At 37.2% G+C, this 16,315-nt stretch overlaps 1 protein-coding gene across 3 annotated transcripts in view; it reads right to left on the bottom strand.

The window, feature by feature from the left end:
• The window catches only part of rabgap1 (RAB GTPase activating protein 1), a 149,972-nt gene that overhangs the window by 106,659 nt on the left and 26,998 nt on the right, over positions 1-16,315 (bottom strand). The window contains exons 3-4 of one of the 3 annotated variants that reach the window (XM_073914455.1): positions 9,719-9,748; positions 836-1,064 (exon numbers count right to left, since the gene is read on the bottom strand). In XM_073914455.1, coding sequence (XP_073770556.1) covers positions 836-1,064; positions 9,719-9,748 — 259 coding nt within the window. Of the gene's footprint in view, positions 1-835; positions 2,120-3,489; positions 4,981-9,718; positions 9,749-16,315 lie in introns of those variants that run through there. The other 2 variants (XM_073914457.1, XM_073914456.1) reach the window with 2 other exon arrangements.

The following is a 16,315-nucleotide window of genomic DNA, read 5'->3' as shown; positions in this document are numbered from 1 at the left end:
AGCTGTATAAAAGTGTCTTGAAAAATATCTAGTCAAATATTGTTTACTGTCATCATGGCAAAGATAAAATAAATCAGTTATTAGAAATGAGTAATTAAAACTATTATGTTTAGAAATGTCGTTAAATTCCGTTTAACAGAAATTAAGGGAAAAAATAAACAAGAGGGCTAATAATTCTGACTTCAACTGTGTGTGTGTGTATATATATATATATATATATATATATATATATATATATATATATATATATATATATATATATATATATTAGGGGTGTAAATAGATGCTTAATCCACGAGAGGAGACACAAGATTGGGTTCACGAGAATGAGAAGATTTTTTACACTATTTTTTAAAAAACATCAATGTTAAAATAAATGAAATATTTATTCATATTAATGATTCAATTATATTTAATATTTTATTTAACTGAAAAAAATCTGAAATATATATGTGTGTGTGTGTGTGTGTGTGTGTGTGTGTGTGTGTGTGTGTGTGTGTGTGTGTGTGTGTGTGTGTGTGTGTGTGTGTGTGTATAACTACAGTGTGAAAATATGCAGTTTAGATTGACTGAAACACAAACTCTTGAAAACAGGTACGACTATCCTCAAGTCTTTACCTTGTCTTTTGGACTACTGTGTATTGCTTTATGATCCATCAAGCCACACGTGTATGACCATTACACACTCCGTAGACAACAAGTATGTATGCCGGCAAAACTTGCTCATGTTAAAAATCTAATTATTCTCAAATGTCTTTTTAAAATAAAACACAGTAGTGAAAAAGCAGTGTCAATCTTCATTGTGCAGTAAATGTGATTTTTCTTTTTTGTTTACCCCTGTAAGATCTCTCATTGAGTTCACTCTCCTGAGCTCCCTGAATGGGCAGCACTATCTCGAGTTTAGGAGGCACAGAGCCGGAGCGTGATGGCACAGCTGTAGTGGGATAGCCATGGTCACCCTGTCCCAAATGATCCGGTCCAACCACCAGTTCAGTGACTGAAGGGTCCATCAGCACATCTTCCAGCTCCTGCTGTAACTGCTGCTCACTACCGTTCCCTACAATCTAAACACACACACAAAGATATAAGTACAGTCAATCTTGTGATTCATCTGAGACATTTATATAGAGAGAACCAAGATGATGAACAACACTGTACAAGAACTGGACAGTACCTAACCAGACATTATTCAGAGTCGATGGCATATAAAAAATTTCACAAACAAGACCATGAGGGACAAACATGAGTACATTCATTGTGCTGTGCTGTCATAACTTAACGTCACAGCCATAATCACAACACTAGTTATTAGGAGATTTTTGAAATAATGAAATGTTTTCAGCTGCGTTATGTATAGGAAGGTAAATCAGTGCAACCAACTGAACAGTGCATTGTCTATCCCTTGCAGCCTCAATAGCATTTGAAGAAAATTAAATACAGCATCTACTATGACTACCATTGCAACTACACTAGTAGTCCTAAAAGAGTTTAATGCCGTCTACTCAGGATGTATAAAAACCAAACATTACAAATTAATTTGTCCTGTTGTCAATAGTGCAAACATGTAGTATATTAGGTACAGAATAGGCTATCGGCTTACTGTTGGTGATTTGTTGCGTCTCAAAGCCAAGCTTTAGACAAAAATCGCTGATTATAACATTTTCTATTAAAAAATTCATAAATAAACAAAACAATATAATTAGACTTTCTGAACTGATTGCAGGGATTTTTAAAGCTCAGATTACACCAAGCAAATAACTAGCGTCGACGATAACCAATGGTGTTGTCTTGACGCCTTGCTTAGGCCTGTGTGGACCAAAAAATTGCACATGAACACACCAAACGGACTGCAGCAGACTGAAAGAAGAGTGAGCATTCTGCACCTGTATAAGAGAATGTGTCTTTCTGTACCCGCAGGGGGTAGTAGTCAGTTTTCTCATTCCACAAACCAGAACATTAAGAACCATTTTCAGAAAACTTGTCACTCACCACAGAGGGATATAGTTGTGCAAATATGTCTGATAATCAATCAATTCATTTTGTTTGAAAATATTTAAGAAATGCACCACATTTACAGCCAGCTTCTCTGTGTTCTCTCTTGACTTGAATGATTTGCTTGCTTTAGGCCGTACTCACACTAGGTACAGTTGCCTCGAACCGGGCCAAAGCACGCTTGTCCCCCTCCCGTCTCCCCCGACGGCCCGCGCTCACACCATACCGGGCCACGGCACGCTTACGTCATCGCTGCTGCGCTGTTCAGAAGCGCTCTCTATGGCAAGCCTTTTTAGCATTTAAATCTTTGTTCTGACTCCATAAATATATTTAGAGATATCTCTAATTATATTTTGACTAGTCATAATTATAATTCGACTAGTCAGAATAACAATTAGAGATATCTACAATTGCAAATGTACTAGTACGAAATCAGATTGGAGATATCTGCAAATATATTATGACTATTATATATATATTAGTCATATTCCTCCATTGACTTGCATTGAAAAATATTTGCAGATATCTCTAAATGAGTTTTGACTCGTCACAATTGTAATTAGAGATATCTCTAACTGAGTTTTACTAGTCATACAGATGTCTTTAATTCGTAATATTTAGAGATATTTACAAATATATTTGAAGATATCTCTAATTAATTTACTAATAGTCGAATTACAGTTGTAGATATCTTGAATTGGATTTTTGACGAGTCAAAACTCAGAGATATCTGCAAATATTTTTCAATGGAAGTCAATGGAGGAATATGACTAGTCATAATATATTTGCAGATATCTCCAATCTGATTTCGTACTAGTACAATTGTAATTGCAGATATCTCTAATTGTCATTCTGACAAGTCGAATTATAATAATGACTTGTCAAAATATATAATTATATCTCTAAATATATTTATGGATAGTCAGAACAAGGTTTAAATGTTAAAACGGCTTGCCATACGCTCTCATTTAGCAGCACAGTGGAGATTTCTCTAGTTATATCCTTTCAGTCGTTTGTTATGCAGTGACATGCAGTCAAATATTTCGCCAAACAGTCCTTAGGGATGCGGGGACACAGTCAGATATTTTACCGAACAGATCCGCCACTTTTGGCGCTCGTAAACAATCAAAGCTCTCGTGCTGCAGGAATGAGGAGGTCTGCTGAAGGCGCGCAGCTGGCGTGCTGTGAGGAGTTTGCGTCTTTAATAAACTACGGCAGTTTGCGATCACTGAACAGTAAGAATGATTAATAGATCCATATCAAACAGTCCCTTAAAAGTCACTTCTCGCTTTCGGTTTCGGGCTTTGGCGCGTTTCGCGCTCACACACAAGCGTACCGCGCCAAAGCCCAAGTGTACCGCGCTCAGGCACACCTCTTCCAACCGGGCCAGGGCCGGCCAAGTGAACCGTGCTTGAGCCCGATTCAGCGCACTCACACTTCTCAAACGATCCGGGAAACGGGCCTGGGCACAGTACGGATGGCATAGTGTGAGTAGGCCCTTAGTCACTTCAGTTTTTGGTTTGCTTGGTTTTAGTCACTTCAGTTTTTGTTCTGGCTTTCTGATCAGAGTGGTCTCTTTAGCTGAAAGTCGGCACCAATTCTATATGCTGAATTGGACCAATTTCATTTCATGACCAATGTTTACCAATTAGAATGGACATGTGGAAAACACCAAACAAACTAAAAAAGACATCACTGATGGCCCAATGCTGCCCAATGGCCGACTGTTGGCTTGTGTATGTATTTTTAAAAGTAAACAAGTTCAAATGAAACCTGCACATTAAAGGCCATAATGTACTCACAATCTAGTTTTAATTTGCTCGTTTGCTTTGAAGATATGTTCAGCCCTGTTGCATATATGCTGGTAAACTATGGTTTGAAGCAGGACTGGTGGATTGAGAAGCTTAAACCACCACAAACCAGTGGTCATGCTTTATATTTAAGTGGCTCTTTTTAAAATATGCAATTAGTTTAAACTCTAAATACAAGTGAATGGAAGATACTAATTAATATGACTGCTTATTTCAAAAGTAACATCAAGGTTAACTATTCTGATTATTTGCAATAAACTCTATAATATTTACTCCACAGACAAGATTTCATTTTATTTACAACAAAACGCTTCCCTATCACAGACAAGTTCGTCAGGCTTCGCAGTAGGGTGCGCTGTTACAGATGTTCTGAGCTAGATCTTTCGCAATAAGGAATTTTAGTATAATTTTATGTCACTGATTATATAATTATTATATAGCAGCATAATAATGCAAATAGCCATAAACACTTTAAAATATTTATTATTCTATTCTATTCAATTGGCGGCCCTCCAAATGGCAATTTGTTCCGGCCCTCCAAATAGTGTGACCAAGACATCAAAATAAATTTAGTTCAGTCAAAAACGGTCACAATAGTTATGAAGTGACATGCGTCTGATCAACAGGGTTCTTGCACCATTTTAAAAGTAAAATTTAAGGTTTTTTTAGACCTTTTTAAGACCTCAACAAATATAATTTAAGACCCAAAAAAATTATAATTTCTTTGGAATAAGCTACTCACTTTAATGTTTTCGTTAGATTAAAATAAATTGTGCCTCGTCACAGTATGGATAACCCGCAATACCTGCCTTTCGGGTGTCTGGTGGTGAAATGAAACTGTTATAGCTGACTGTGAGGGGGCGTCTGAACTAGAGCTGTAATCAGGCTATGAAAGGTAGGCCCGATAGAGCCCGAACCCGACAGGTACATTTTGATTGACAGCTTTTTAAAAGCCCGAGCCCGTTTATAGCCCGACATTATCCAAATGTGCACATGTATAGCTCTTTTGTCTTTTTTCATGAATGAGTTGTTTATATGCGTTAACATTACTTATCCATAACATAGGCTAGAGGCCAAGTTGGAACAAAAAAAATAATAAAATAAGCCCTCTGTAACATCTTAACATCTCAAAACTCTAAATAGGCCTAGGTACATACACTTAACGTTTAAATTGGCCAACACACCAATAAAAATAAGTCTTTCTTAGCAAATGAATTAAAATAAATGATAAATGATGACGGATATTTGGCAATAACGAAATTAAGATAAAGGCTCTGTTGAATTTGTTTTGCCACTTCTCTTCACAATAAGGCGATGGTGAAGCTGAATAATGAAAGATTAATGCCAACATTAGCCTGTATACTCTGCATACATTAAGATTTTATTAATATTTATTTATAATTTGAAATTCTTTACTCATCAAGATTAGGTTATGTGTTTTGTGAGGGAACATTATTGAATCCACTGTAAATTGCTTTAGTGCACTCCTGCGCTCACTGAGCAGCATTGAACACCTTTTCTCTGCTGCTGCTACTGGCCGGGATACACTACTGATCCGGCTAATTTAGCATGTTTTGGGTAGGATTGTTTGTTCATCTTCCACCAGTCAAGAACATTCATTTCATTTTCCATGACAGCAGTTTCAATGCAGCGAATGTCCTCGTCATGTCCTGTCAGCCCGCTGGACACTGCTCCTTACTGCTCTACCGTAATACGCAGTGTATGAGCGACCGCCAAAATACCTTAGCGGCTAGAATGACTGTTCGAATAAAACTGTTGGCTGGCCTGAACGTTGACATAATTCGCTCTTTTTGACATCTGTCATCATTTGATTCACCTTTGCAGGGATGAATTTCAATGTTGTAACAAACAATTTGATTACTTCCTCGCGCTAATCGAAATGCATCACATGACTGTTCATTTACTGCGCAAGCCCAAGCCCGGCACGACCCCGTCTAAAATGATAGAAATAAAGTTCGAACCCAACAAAGATCTTCAGCTCTAGTCTGAACTAGTAACATTGTTAGGTCGAGCTGCAAACAATGCAAGGACTAACCAGGACCCGCTATGACTAGCTGCTGCAACGTCCAGCTGCTGCTTTCCTCTTTTTATGTGATATTCGATGACTTTGAGCCCCATGGTCTTTAACGAAAAGGTCTTTTTGCAGAATTTACACATTGCCTCTTTGCCACGTCGTTAAATTTACATTTTCCCATCTTTGCATTTTGAACCTCACATCAACAACCGCGTAATGACAGCACACTGGTGCAGACCGGCGTCAGCGTCTGTACTCTGTAGCCGACCCACCGTAATAAGCTAATAAATCACGGAGACTGTCATTTCTCTCCTGTTTCACATACTGAATTATTCAACTATTAGATGTTTTACGGTGGAGCACTGTGCTTCATTATCGTCATTAAGCAGACCGGCTGAAAATGTAATACCTACAGCCACTTTACAGTAAAATTTAAGACCTTAATTTCCCGGATTTTAATTTAAGACATTTTAAGACTTTTTAAGGACCCGCAGGAACCCTGTTCAATATAGCAGGAGCTGCAGTTGAAGGCTGTCCAGAGAGTGACCTGACATTAAGCATGTGGCGCGAGCAGCTGAAAACATTTTGATGTGTTTGTAGAAAAGGCCTTTTGTACAATGCACTGATTTACTTTATAGTGATGCAATGATTAGCCGATTTCACTATTATTTCACACAATTCTTGTTGCACAGAAAAAAGCTGCTGTAACTAAAAAAAAGTTATGCCAATATGCACGCACATTGGATTAACTATAGCAGCAAGCCGTTGACATATTGCGTCTTTTCCACAAGCAAGTACATTATTTCCAATGGAGACGTGCGCATATTTAATGTTATGTAGTTTCAAAATACAACATATTAACATTTTAATGTAGAAAAAGTCAACATGGGTGTCATAAGGAGCACAAACACAGCATATGAGCTCTTATATGCTGTCATCACTTATATTGCAACCATATCTCATTTGGGATGCTTTTCATGAACAGGCCCCCATATCAAACTAATTGAATAGCCCTGATATGTACTATTAATGTCCTATTAGGTAAATTCCCAATTATAAACTTTGAAACCAGTGAGGTAGATTGTAAATGTCATTGTAAAATGGCTTTAACGTTATTTGTAAATTTGTAAGAATATACTGCAATGGCAAAAATTATTGAGGTCATCTCCAAATTTTGCACAATGAGTCGATATATTGATTATTGTTGACAGGCCAAGATACAGCATCTCCCGATGATTTAAAAATACAAGCAAAGATGACATGCTTTAATAAAGATGTGCTGTTTATGCACATGTAAGTTGACATGACCACAAAGCAACTTATGTAAACAGTCAATATATTAAAAGACTGGTGTCTCTGCTTATAGGGATACTTCACCCAAAAGATTAAGGCCCTGTTTACACTAATGCGTTTTCGTTATAAAACTTCGTTTAAGTTTTGCTATGGTAACGCCATCCGTCCACACTACGCCGGAGTTCTCGAGCGCCAAAAACGGAGCGTTTTGAAAACGCTGGAGAGGTCATTTTCATTCTGAAACGCTGCTGCTCCGTCTTATGGCTGATTTATACTTCTGCGTCAAACGTCGGCGTACGCTACGGCGTTGACGCATAGCCCTTCGGCGTGGCTGTCGGCGTCACTGACGTGCACCTCTCAAAAAATCTAACTACACGTCGCAACAACGCGTAGTGCAAGCTCTGTGATTGGTTGGCTTGGTAGCGCTGATGAGTCTGGGCGGGACCGAGAGCCGCGCGAGCGGCGCTAGCCCAATGAAGCGATTGTTTACAAGTGTGGAGTCCCGTGAAGGAGCTCCGGTTGGAAAGTTTTGTTTTGTGTTTACCTCATAGTTAAAGTTGTTGCATGTCCGCCGGTTCCTGCCTCAAAATGAGCGAGTTTGAGCCACTTGTACATCCAGGAAGTGTTCAGGAAAAGCATAACACCAGCGAAGAAACTCGACGCAGAGGAACATTAACACCTCACTGCCAACTAGCGTTTTGGAAGTGTAATGCAGACCAACAGAGACAGCGCGCAGAAGTATAAATGCACAGCTATGGGCGTTGCATGCGCCGTGGGTTACGCCGGTTACTTGACGCAAAAGTATAAACTAGGCTTTATTCGTCAAGCCTCTATCACATAACTATAACACATGGCTTTAACGCTACCGGAAGACAGTACTGTAAACAACAACATGGGCACAGAAATGGGAGCGTTGTTTGCTGTTTGTTTGTGTAGTTATTCATTTATTACGTTTAGTAACAACTCGACCTCGTCATCTGTCCACAAAAATACCTCTCTTGCTTTCTTTGCCATCGCGTTTAATGTTCAAACGACGTTTGTTGACTAACAATAACCAAATGCCAAGCGAGACGCATGCTTTCTGTTTATACTAGAACGCGCATGCCCAGAGTGCGCGAATGGTCACGTGATATACGTTTTTTAATGCCGTAGTGTGGACGAAGATATGTTCAGAGACGCTAGGTAAAACGCTAGTGTGGACGCGAATCATTTTTGATCTAATACGCCGTTTTAAACTAAAACGCACTAGTGTAAATGGGGCTTTAGTTTCTTTCTTTTGTTGAACACTAAGGATATTTTTTATAGAAAGCTAAAAACAACTGACATCCCTAGTAGGAAAAACAAATACTAAGGAAGTCAATGGCAACCATTTTTCAGCTTTTTGTTATATCTTCTTTTCTGTACAAAAAAAGAAAGAGACTCAAACAGGATTGGAACAAGAGAAGGGCGAGTAAATTATGACAATTTTCAGTTTTGAATTTTTCAGCAGGAACATATGTCCGTAAGTGCTCTATTTTTACTAAAGCTCTATTTTTGTGAATTTTCAAGGTTTTGATTATTATTGGTTTTGTTCTACTTGTTTTTGTTGTACAAACGCTTCTTCATGGCTCACATGTTATGCTGGTGGTGTAAATATGATAATTGTGCTAATATTTGATTCAAATTGTCTCATTTAATAGAGTTCCCTCGTTTGCTTATTAAGAATTATATAAAAACTATACGCACATTAGTAAAATTGTACTGCTAGTTGAATTGAACTTGTCCTATGAATAGTCAGTGACAAAATGACGACAATTTGAGTTTGAGACCCCTGATCTAAGGAGAAGGTGGGTGTGATTTGTCTTCATTATAGCCAAAACAATGGTGACTGAAAAAGAAAGACAATCTCTGAACTTACAAGATTTGCACAGGCCAGTGGAGGAAAGTTCAGTGACAGCAGATGATTTGCCAGATCTCCACAAAACACCTCAACATTTGCATTTCTCTTTTCTTTAAAACAACCCGAGCCAAAAGCTTTAGCATACAAGCCAAAGGTGTCTACCATGGACTGTGCACTGCTGGGTATTAAAAGGATAGTTCACTCAAAAATAAAAATTCGGTCATCACTTACGCACACATGTTTAAAATCTAGTTGAATTTCTTTCTTCTGTTGAAAACAAAAGAAGATTATTGCAGAAAGCTGGAAACCTGCAAGCATAGTATTCTTACTATGGAAGTCAATGGTTACAGGTTTCCAGCTTTCTTCCAAATATCTTTAAGGCGTTTAACAGAAGAAAGGAACTCATAAAAGTTTAACCACTTGAGGGTGAGTAAACTTTAATTCTTGGTTGAACTATCCCTTTAAATGCCGACTAGGAGGCCTGGAACGAGGGAAACAGTGAAAGCACCAGACACAAAACAGCAGTCTATAAACACTCTACTGAGCACAATCACATTTCATCATAGTCCCGCTTATATCCCAAACCAAGCTGTGGTACAGGCCATTGAAGCCGCCAATCAAACTGATCAGCCAATCAGACACAAGGCACAAAGACACAGTATCACCACAGAGGAGGAGAGAGAGAGAAAGGAAAAGATAAAGACTGACCTTAAAGCTGACCCCTTCCTCAGAAATCACCTGTGTAACAAACAGAGTGTTTAAGCGGTCGGAGAATGGCTTAACTGAGAGAAAACGATCTCTGACTGACAGAGAGTAAAAGACTATGACAAACAGCAGGATCGTCTTATTCTACCCGTCACATTTGAAAAGGAACTGTGCTATACAGTGTGATGACGCCCTCTAGTGGCGATGGCAAGTGATTCAGTCCAATTATCACCCAGTTGCTATTTTACTCACCCTCATGTCATTCCACACCCAAATGACTTTGTTTTCACTTGAGCAACACCTAACAAGATCTTGCTGCTCTTTTACCACATATTTGAAGTAACTATTTACTTTTTTCCCTTTTACAATAAGCGGTAAGTTTTCTTACAGTACGGTACGCATTTAGGCTACATTCACACTGCAGCCAAATGTGGCCCAGATCTGATTTTATGCCCACATTAGACATGGGACTATAATCGTTTTCAAAGTATACCCCTGTTTAGAAATTTCAAGGTTTTAAAAACCGCCAAAATTTTATGCTATACCGTTCCCAAGGTATGTGTACGATTTTTTATGTAATTTTTATTGTGTGTTTTTAGGACAACAGTATCTCCAGTAGAAAAGGTCTTTAAAGATTACATTTTTAAGTTGTACAGGAATCTGTTAAAAACAAATAAAGACAGCAAAGTGACTGATTCAATAATTTATTTGATTTATTTAGCCTGACATCCCAGCAGGCGCACAACATCTTAAGACGTTATTAATATTAGGTTAGATTTAGGTCGTGATGTCAGGTGACCAAAATTCAATGTCTAGCCAGCGTCTAAGGGCAACGTTAATTTGACGTCCAATAACGAGGTCAATTGACGTTGAAATTAGGTTGTGTTGGAGAGTGACCAAAATCCAACGTTGAGCCACTTAAACCAACATCATATTTATTTGTCAGGTATGGCAAACAAAATCCAACGTATTTTATGCATAGATAGATGACTACAATACATAGATGTCATAGTAGTAAGGTCTGCTGTAACATCATTAGATGTTGATATTTAGTCTGTGATCACTGTGATCGGACGTGAAGGTCATCAGTTCACCGATGCGCACCGAGTGCAAACATGGATACACGGACATCAGAGCGTTAAATGTTAGCGAGAAATGGACGTTTTTAAAATTCCAGTACCGAAATTCTAGTATTGTGACAACACTACACTGTAAAATGTTGAGCCATTCTAAAAAAGTTAGTGAAATCTAGAAAGTCTGTCTGTTAGTAAAACGTGGATTGTCAGATAATTGAGGAATTTACCAAAAATGCCATCTAAACACTGACAACTGGGAAGAATCTGAAAATGTTCTCTAGTTTTGCTCACTGCTCTTATTTTTAAATATCTAATTCAGGGAGCTGATTGTGATGCACGCATAGTTTATGAAGCTACAAAAATACTTTATAGCACACACGCAAAAAAAAAATAAAAAAAGTTGAAATTTATTTAACTTCTTCTCTTAGATATATTTATATATAGCAATATACACATAAATACATAGAGACAGACAACTCTAAAGGACTAAACAGTGACCTCAAAATTGAGGAACTAGTCTTTGGTGTACATTTAGAATAGCCTGAGGGTGAGCAAACTAACAGCAAATTATATTTTTGGGTGAACTCTCCCTTTAAACACGTTTGAAACACGAGCATGAGTAAAGACGCACTTTGAATTTCAAGAAAATTAATAATTCCTTTAATACAGATTATGACAAATGCAGACAAGCATCATGGGAAAATGAGAACAAAATTTGAAAGCTGGCTGCTTCATTGCCATGATCAAATGCAAACATGAATGAACAGATTTCAAAAGCCAATAAACAGAACAAATCCACCAAAGCAGAAAGCAAAAGAGTGACGGTGAAATGAACACAGAAGCATCATGACCGCAAGATCTGAAAAGAAGAAAGACTGGAGTGGTGTAATTGAAATCACTGTGAATTCTGGTCCATGACTGAATGAGACCTGTATGGATGCAAAATCCTAAGGTGGACCAACATAATACTGTGAAAGCATTTGCATGTAGAAAGTGAAACATGGATAAAACAAACTGCAGCGGCAAAACATCAAATCAGTGGATTAGGAGTTCGTTAAAAAAATTCAAAGGTGATTCAAACCGGATGAAAAATCACAATAGCATTCATATGATGTGGCGTCGTGTGAGAAATGGACAAGTCAGGCCACACAGGCTAAGCAGAAAAATCAAACATGAAATAAGAATGGCAAGATGAAGTGTTCAGTCTGGCCGTCCTCTTGACAGTGACCATCTAAATGGAAGAAAACACTTAAAACCTCATTACGCACCTTTAAAGAAATTAGCTAGGTGGTGCGAACTTTACTTGCTAATTAACTTAATGGGGTGATTCTTCAATTAGGGATACTTTTCAATCTCTTCTCTAGGGCCCTAAGATTTCTGCAATGTGGAAAATGCAGATGGAATTCAATCCATTTAAAAAAACTGAATTTACTTTTTAACATGGAGTATTATAGAATATGGCAAATTTAGAATTTTGAAAAGTATAGATGTTCACCTTTAAAGTGACCCATTTCATGACTCTTTAAAGATATATATATATATATATATATATATATATATATATATATATATATATATATATATATATATATATATATATATAATCATTTTTTAAATGTACAAAAAACATGTTGGATTTGGGACACCGACAGTTACTGATAATATAAAAACAACTATTAATATAAAAAAAAAATTTTTAAAAATAATTTTATATATATATATATATATATATATATATATATATATATATATATATATATATATATATATATATATATATATATATAATTTTTTTATTTTTATTTTTATTTTAATAGTTGTTTTTATATTATCAGTAACTGTCGGTGTCCCAAATCCAACATGTTTTTTGTACATTTAAAAAATGATAATAATAAACATAAAATCCAAACCTGAACTTATCTTGACTACATATAATATGCATACATCACATTTAATTATTAGGGATGCTCCGATCAGGATTTTTACAGTCAATACTAAGTACCAAATCCTTGTCATAGTGATCGGCCAAAACCGAGTCTAATGCTTCAAGATTTATAATGCAGTCAAGCACATTTTCCCTCTAAGTATGAATCTTAAGAGAAGATATTGCCTTACCTAAGAGAATAAATTAAGAATGGTGCATATAATACCTTAAACATTATAAAGCTTATGACAATTTAGTGTGGACACGTCATGGGCAGAAGCAGTTTTTGGGAGCTTTCAAACCTGCCTTATTTAGTTCGATTGAATTGCACAAGAGTCCGTTTTCCTTTTTGGTGTGGTTCGTTTGGGCAGGTAAGAATGCAGCAATCGTACTCGAGTGCGCACCAAAAGCGGACCAAATAAGCGTACCGAGACTTGCTTGAAGAGGTAGTCTCGGTACGCTTTCAAACGAACCCTGGAGCGGTTCGTTTGGGGTTAGAAAATGATCCGTACTAAAACAGGTCCAACCACAAAAAGTACTGCACCTTTTGGACTAATCCAGCTGCCGTAGGCCAATGCACTGCACATTATGGGATATAGGGGGAAAATATTTGTTGACAGCGCTTTACCAATAGCGAGAGAGAGGGGAAAACATTACCTGATGGCTCGTTGGTAATATTTCCACAAGATGACCATGTCGCAGTTTAGCTAAATTAATTCACGCCTCCTCCTGAAGTGACGAGCGATGCATTAAAATATTGTTTTTCAGCTGCGGCTGCACTTCATTCTCGAAATATATAGTTTGTCTAAAGCAGGCATACAATCAGTCAGCGCAGTCGTCCCTCCAGAATAAAAATGACATTTTGTGTCTGCCGGTTTTGTTTACTTGTGGGAGTTTATTGGCATCTTCCCGAACGTGAATTCTAACCAATCAATAAGCCGTTTAAAAAATATGTTCAACAGCATCTGGCCAATGAGAGATGTGGTTTTTGTCAGATGACTGCATTTTGGTTAGTTTCAACTGGTTAGGACCAAAGCCAGCAGTGTGGTGTGAAAACGACCCAAAGACAGCAGAAAATGCAACAATGTATCATTTATTGCCCTTAGTCCGGACCAAATGAAGCGAACTACAGATGTGAAAGCATCCTTACATGTTTTTGTTATATGTAAAAAGATCTAAATACATACAGGACCATTCATATATATATATAATTTTTTTTTTTCTTTAATTTAATTAATTTTTTTTTTTTTTTTTTGCTCGTCTTCAACTATTGACAGCAAATCACTTAATGACAGAGAGGGAGGGAAGGCACTCACGATATCTTTACTGTTCCTTTAATTTAACCTAAGATATATAATGCTTAGAACATAGGTCTCAAACAAAATTCCAACACTGTAAAATATCATTCTGTGGCCTTGTAGATTTCATTAATATTAAATATTAACAGAGTAGTCTTGACCATCTTGATTAGTTGGATCAGGTGTGGTTGAATAGGGTTGGAACAAAACCATGCAGAGTTGTGGCCCTCCAGGAATTGAGTATGAGACCTATGGCATACAACATCACTGTGCCTCTCGCCATCTATTCTCTTGCTCATTCGCTGGTGTCGTCATGACTTCCAAGTATTTTAACACAATTTTGGGATTACCAAACGGCTACCTCCCGCTCTCCCTCGTGAAGCATATACAGAAGTAACGGAAACAGCAATTAATCGAAATTCTGCTAGTTCTGGCTCCATAATAGACACAAAGAACGATTTTGGTTCATATAGCTAATATTACCCTTCATGACAACTGTGAGGCAGGTGATTTTTTATAACTTATCTGTTTCATTTACATCAAGTTATGGTAAATTTGCATTATTAAGGGCGTGGCCACTTGAGTGACAGTTAGGTCTCACTGGTCGCAGTCACTTCACCTCAGCTGATTCCGGCTGATTAGCTGCTGTACTCAGCATTGCATTTTTGTTTTGTTTTATGTGGCTTTACACAGTCAATTGCCTTTTGGAATTATTTCTTACAATTATCAGATGATATGGCATGCTGTGCACTTAATTGATTAATTAAACCATTCACTTGGCCTCCATTTCCCAGGTATGAGAAATTATATAAAAATTATATACTTGCATACCACATCTATAAATGTATAGGTTTTATTTAAGATCATTTATCATTTTTATTTTTCTTCAGAACTTGAATGCACTCCAGATTCTGAAAGATTAATTAGCTGTAGGCTCTAGAACAGTCATGTGAAGTCCTGTAGAAAAGCATCATAAGAACAATGCTTAGTAGTTCAATGCATTACAACAGTGTTTATAAAAGTCTAAACACAATAAAGAGTCACACCACTAGACTGTATAAACAGATTGCACCACATCTGTATTTATTTTATTTTAGCTGTTGTGACCTCATGTATTGTGGCTGCTATAGGCTATGCATAATATACAGGAGCCATACTTGCGTCTTCCTCTGCTTGTAAACTCATAAACAAACACTTGCGATCAGTTAATGAGGTTGGCCAGATTGGCGAGTACCGATTGAGTCATGAAATGTGATCATCGGCCGATACCGATCCTCAGCCAATCCATTGGAGCATCCCTAATAATTATGTAACTTCACCTTTAATAAGTGTAAATTTCCAGATGTGAGGATAACAGTTCAGGGATTAAAAATACAACTGTAAGTTGCAAAACTATATAAACATATTTGTATTTGAAAAGTTCAGATGCAAAAGCCGCTCAACGCCACTTCCGCCAAAAATTAGATAAAGACATTGAATGAATGCTTTAGGCATAGAGTACATGTTCAACAAATAGATTTGCTTCAAATCATCTAGATCCCAGGGTACGCTCATTCAGAAATAACAGTTTGTTGGCATAAGCCGCTAAACGGCACTTGCCTTTGACAGCAAAAGCCGCTATATCCCGAGAACCAATGCGAAGGCGCAAGTCGAATCATATGTTTTCAATGCAGCAGCTCGCTGATATACCGGATTTTATAAGGAGACTGTTTTATTCCGCTTTGAATTTTGATTTTAAAACACAGAGTTTGATGAACTGGATGAGCCTTTCCGACTGTAAGTGAATAGCAAAAGAAAACGCCCCGTACCTCAAATCTCTGTGCATTATAAAGAAAAAGAAAACACACTGTACAGTCGGAAGTGTGGCATGCATTTATAACGTTTTTTTCACACAGCGATGCTACTTTGACTGAGTCCGATTTACTACATTAAACGGCAACTGCGTTTCAAGAAAGACAGAGTTAAGATGCCGTTTTTTATCCCACGTGGATGCTATGAGGATAAACAAGAGACCAAGACCTTAAGTTTAGTGAGAATGAATGTGAAAGTGTCTGAGAGGCATCCCCTTTTTTGACCAGTAGGCCTACCTTGTGTTTTATTTGCTAATTTAAGCTATTTTTTTCAAAGATAAACATAATGTTTAAAAATATACATTATTTGTATTATTTCATAATACCTATGCAACTGATAAGTTTTAACAGACAATGCACAAATACTGATGGTTCATAACTTTTACACTACATTACAATGTTTACATTGCTTAACTTGCATTAAATCTAAATCTCAAATATTGGAAATGACA

The sequence above is a fragment of the Danio rerio genome, chromosome 10 (genome assembly GCF_049306965.1).
Source record: "Danio rerio strain Tuebingen ecotype United States chromosome 10, GRCz12tu, whole genome shotgun sequence".
NCBI classification, from domain to species: domain Eukaryota; kingdom Metazoa; phylum Chordata; class Actinopteri; order Cypriniformes; family Danionidae; genus Danio; species Danio rerio.
This window is presented reverse-complemented; position numbering and strand designations above follow the sequence as displayed.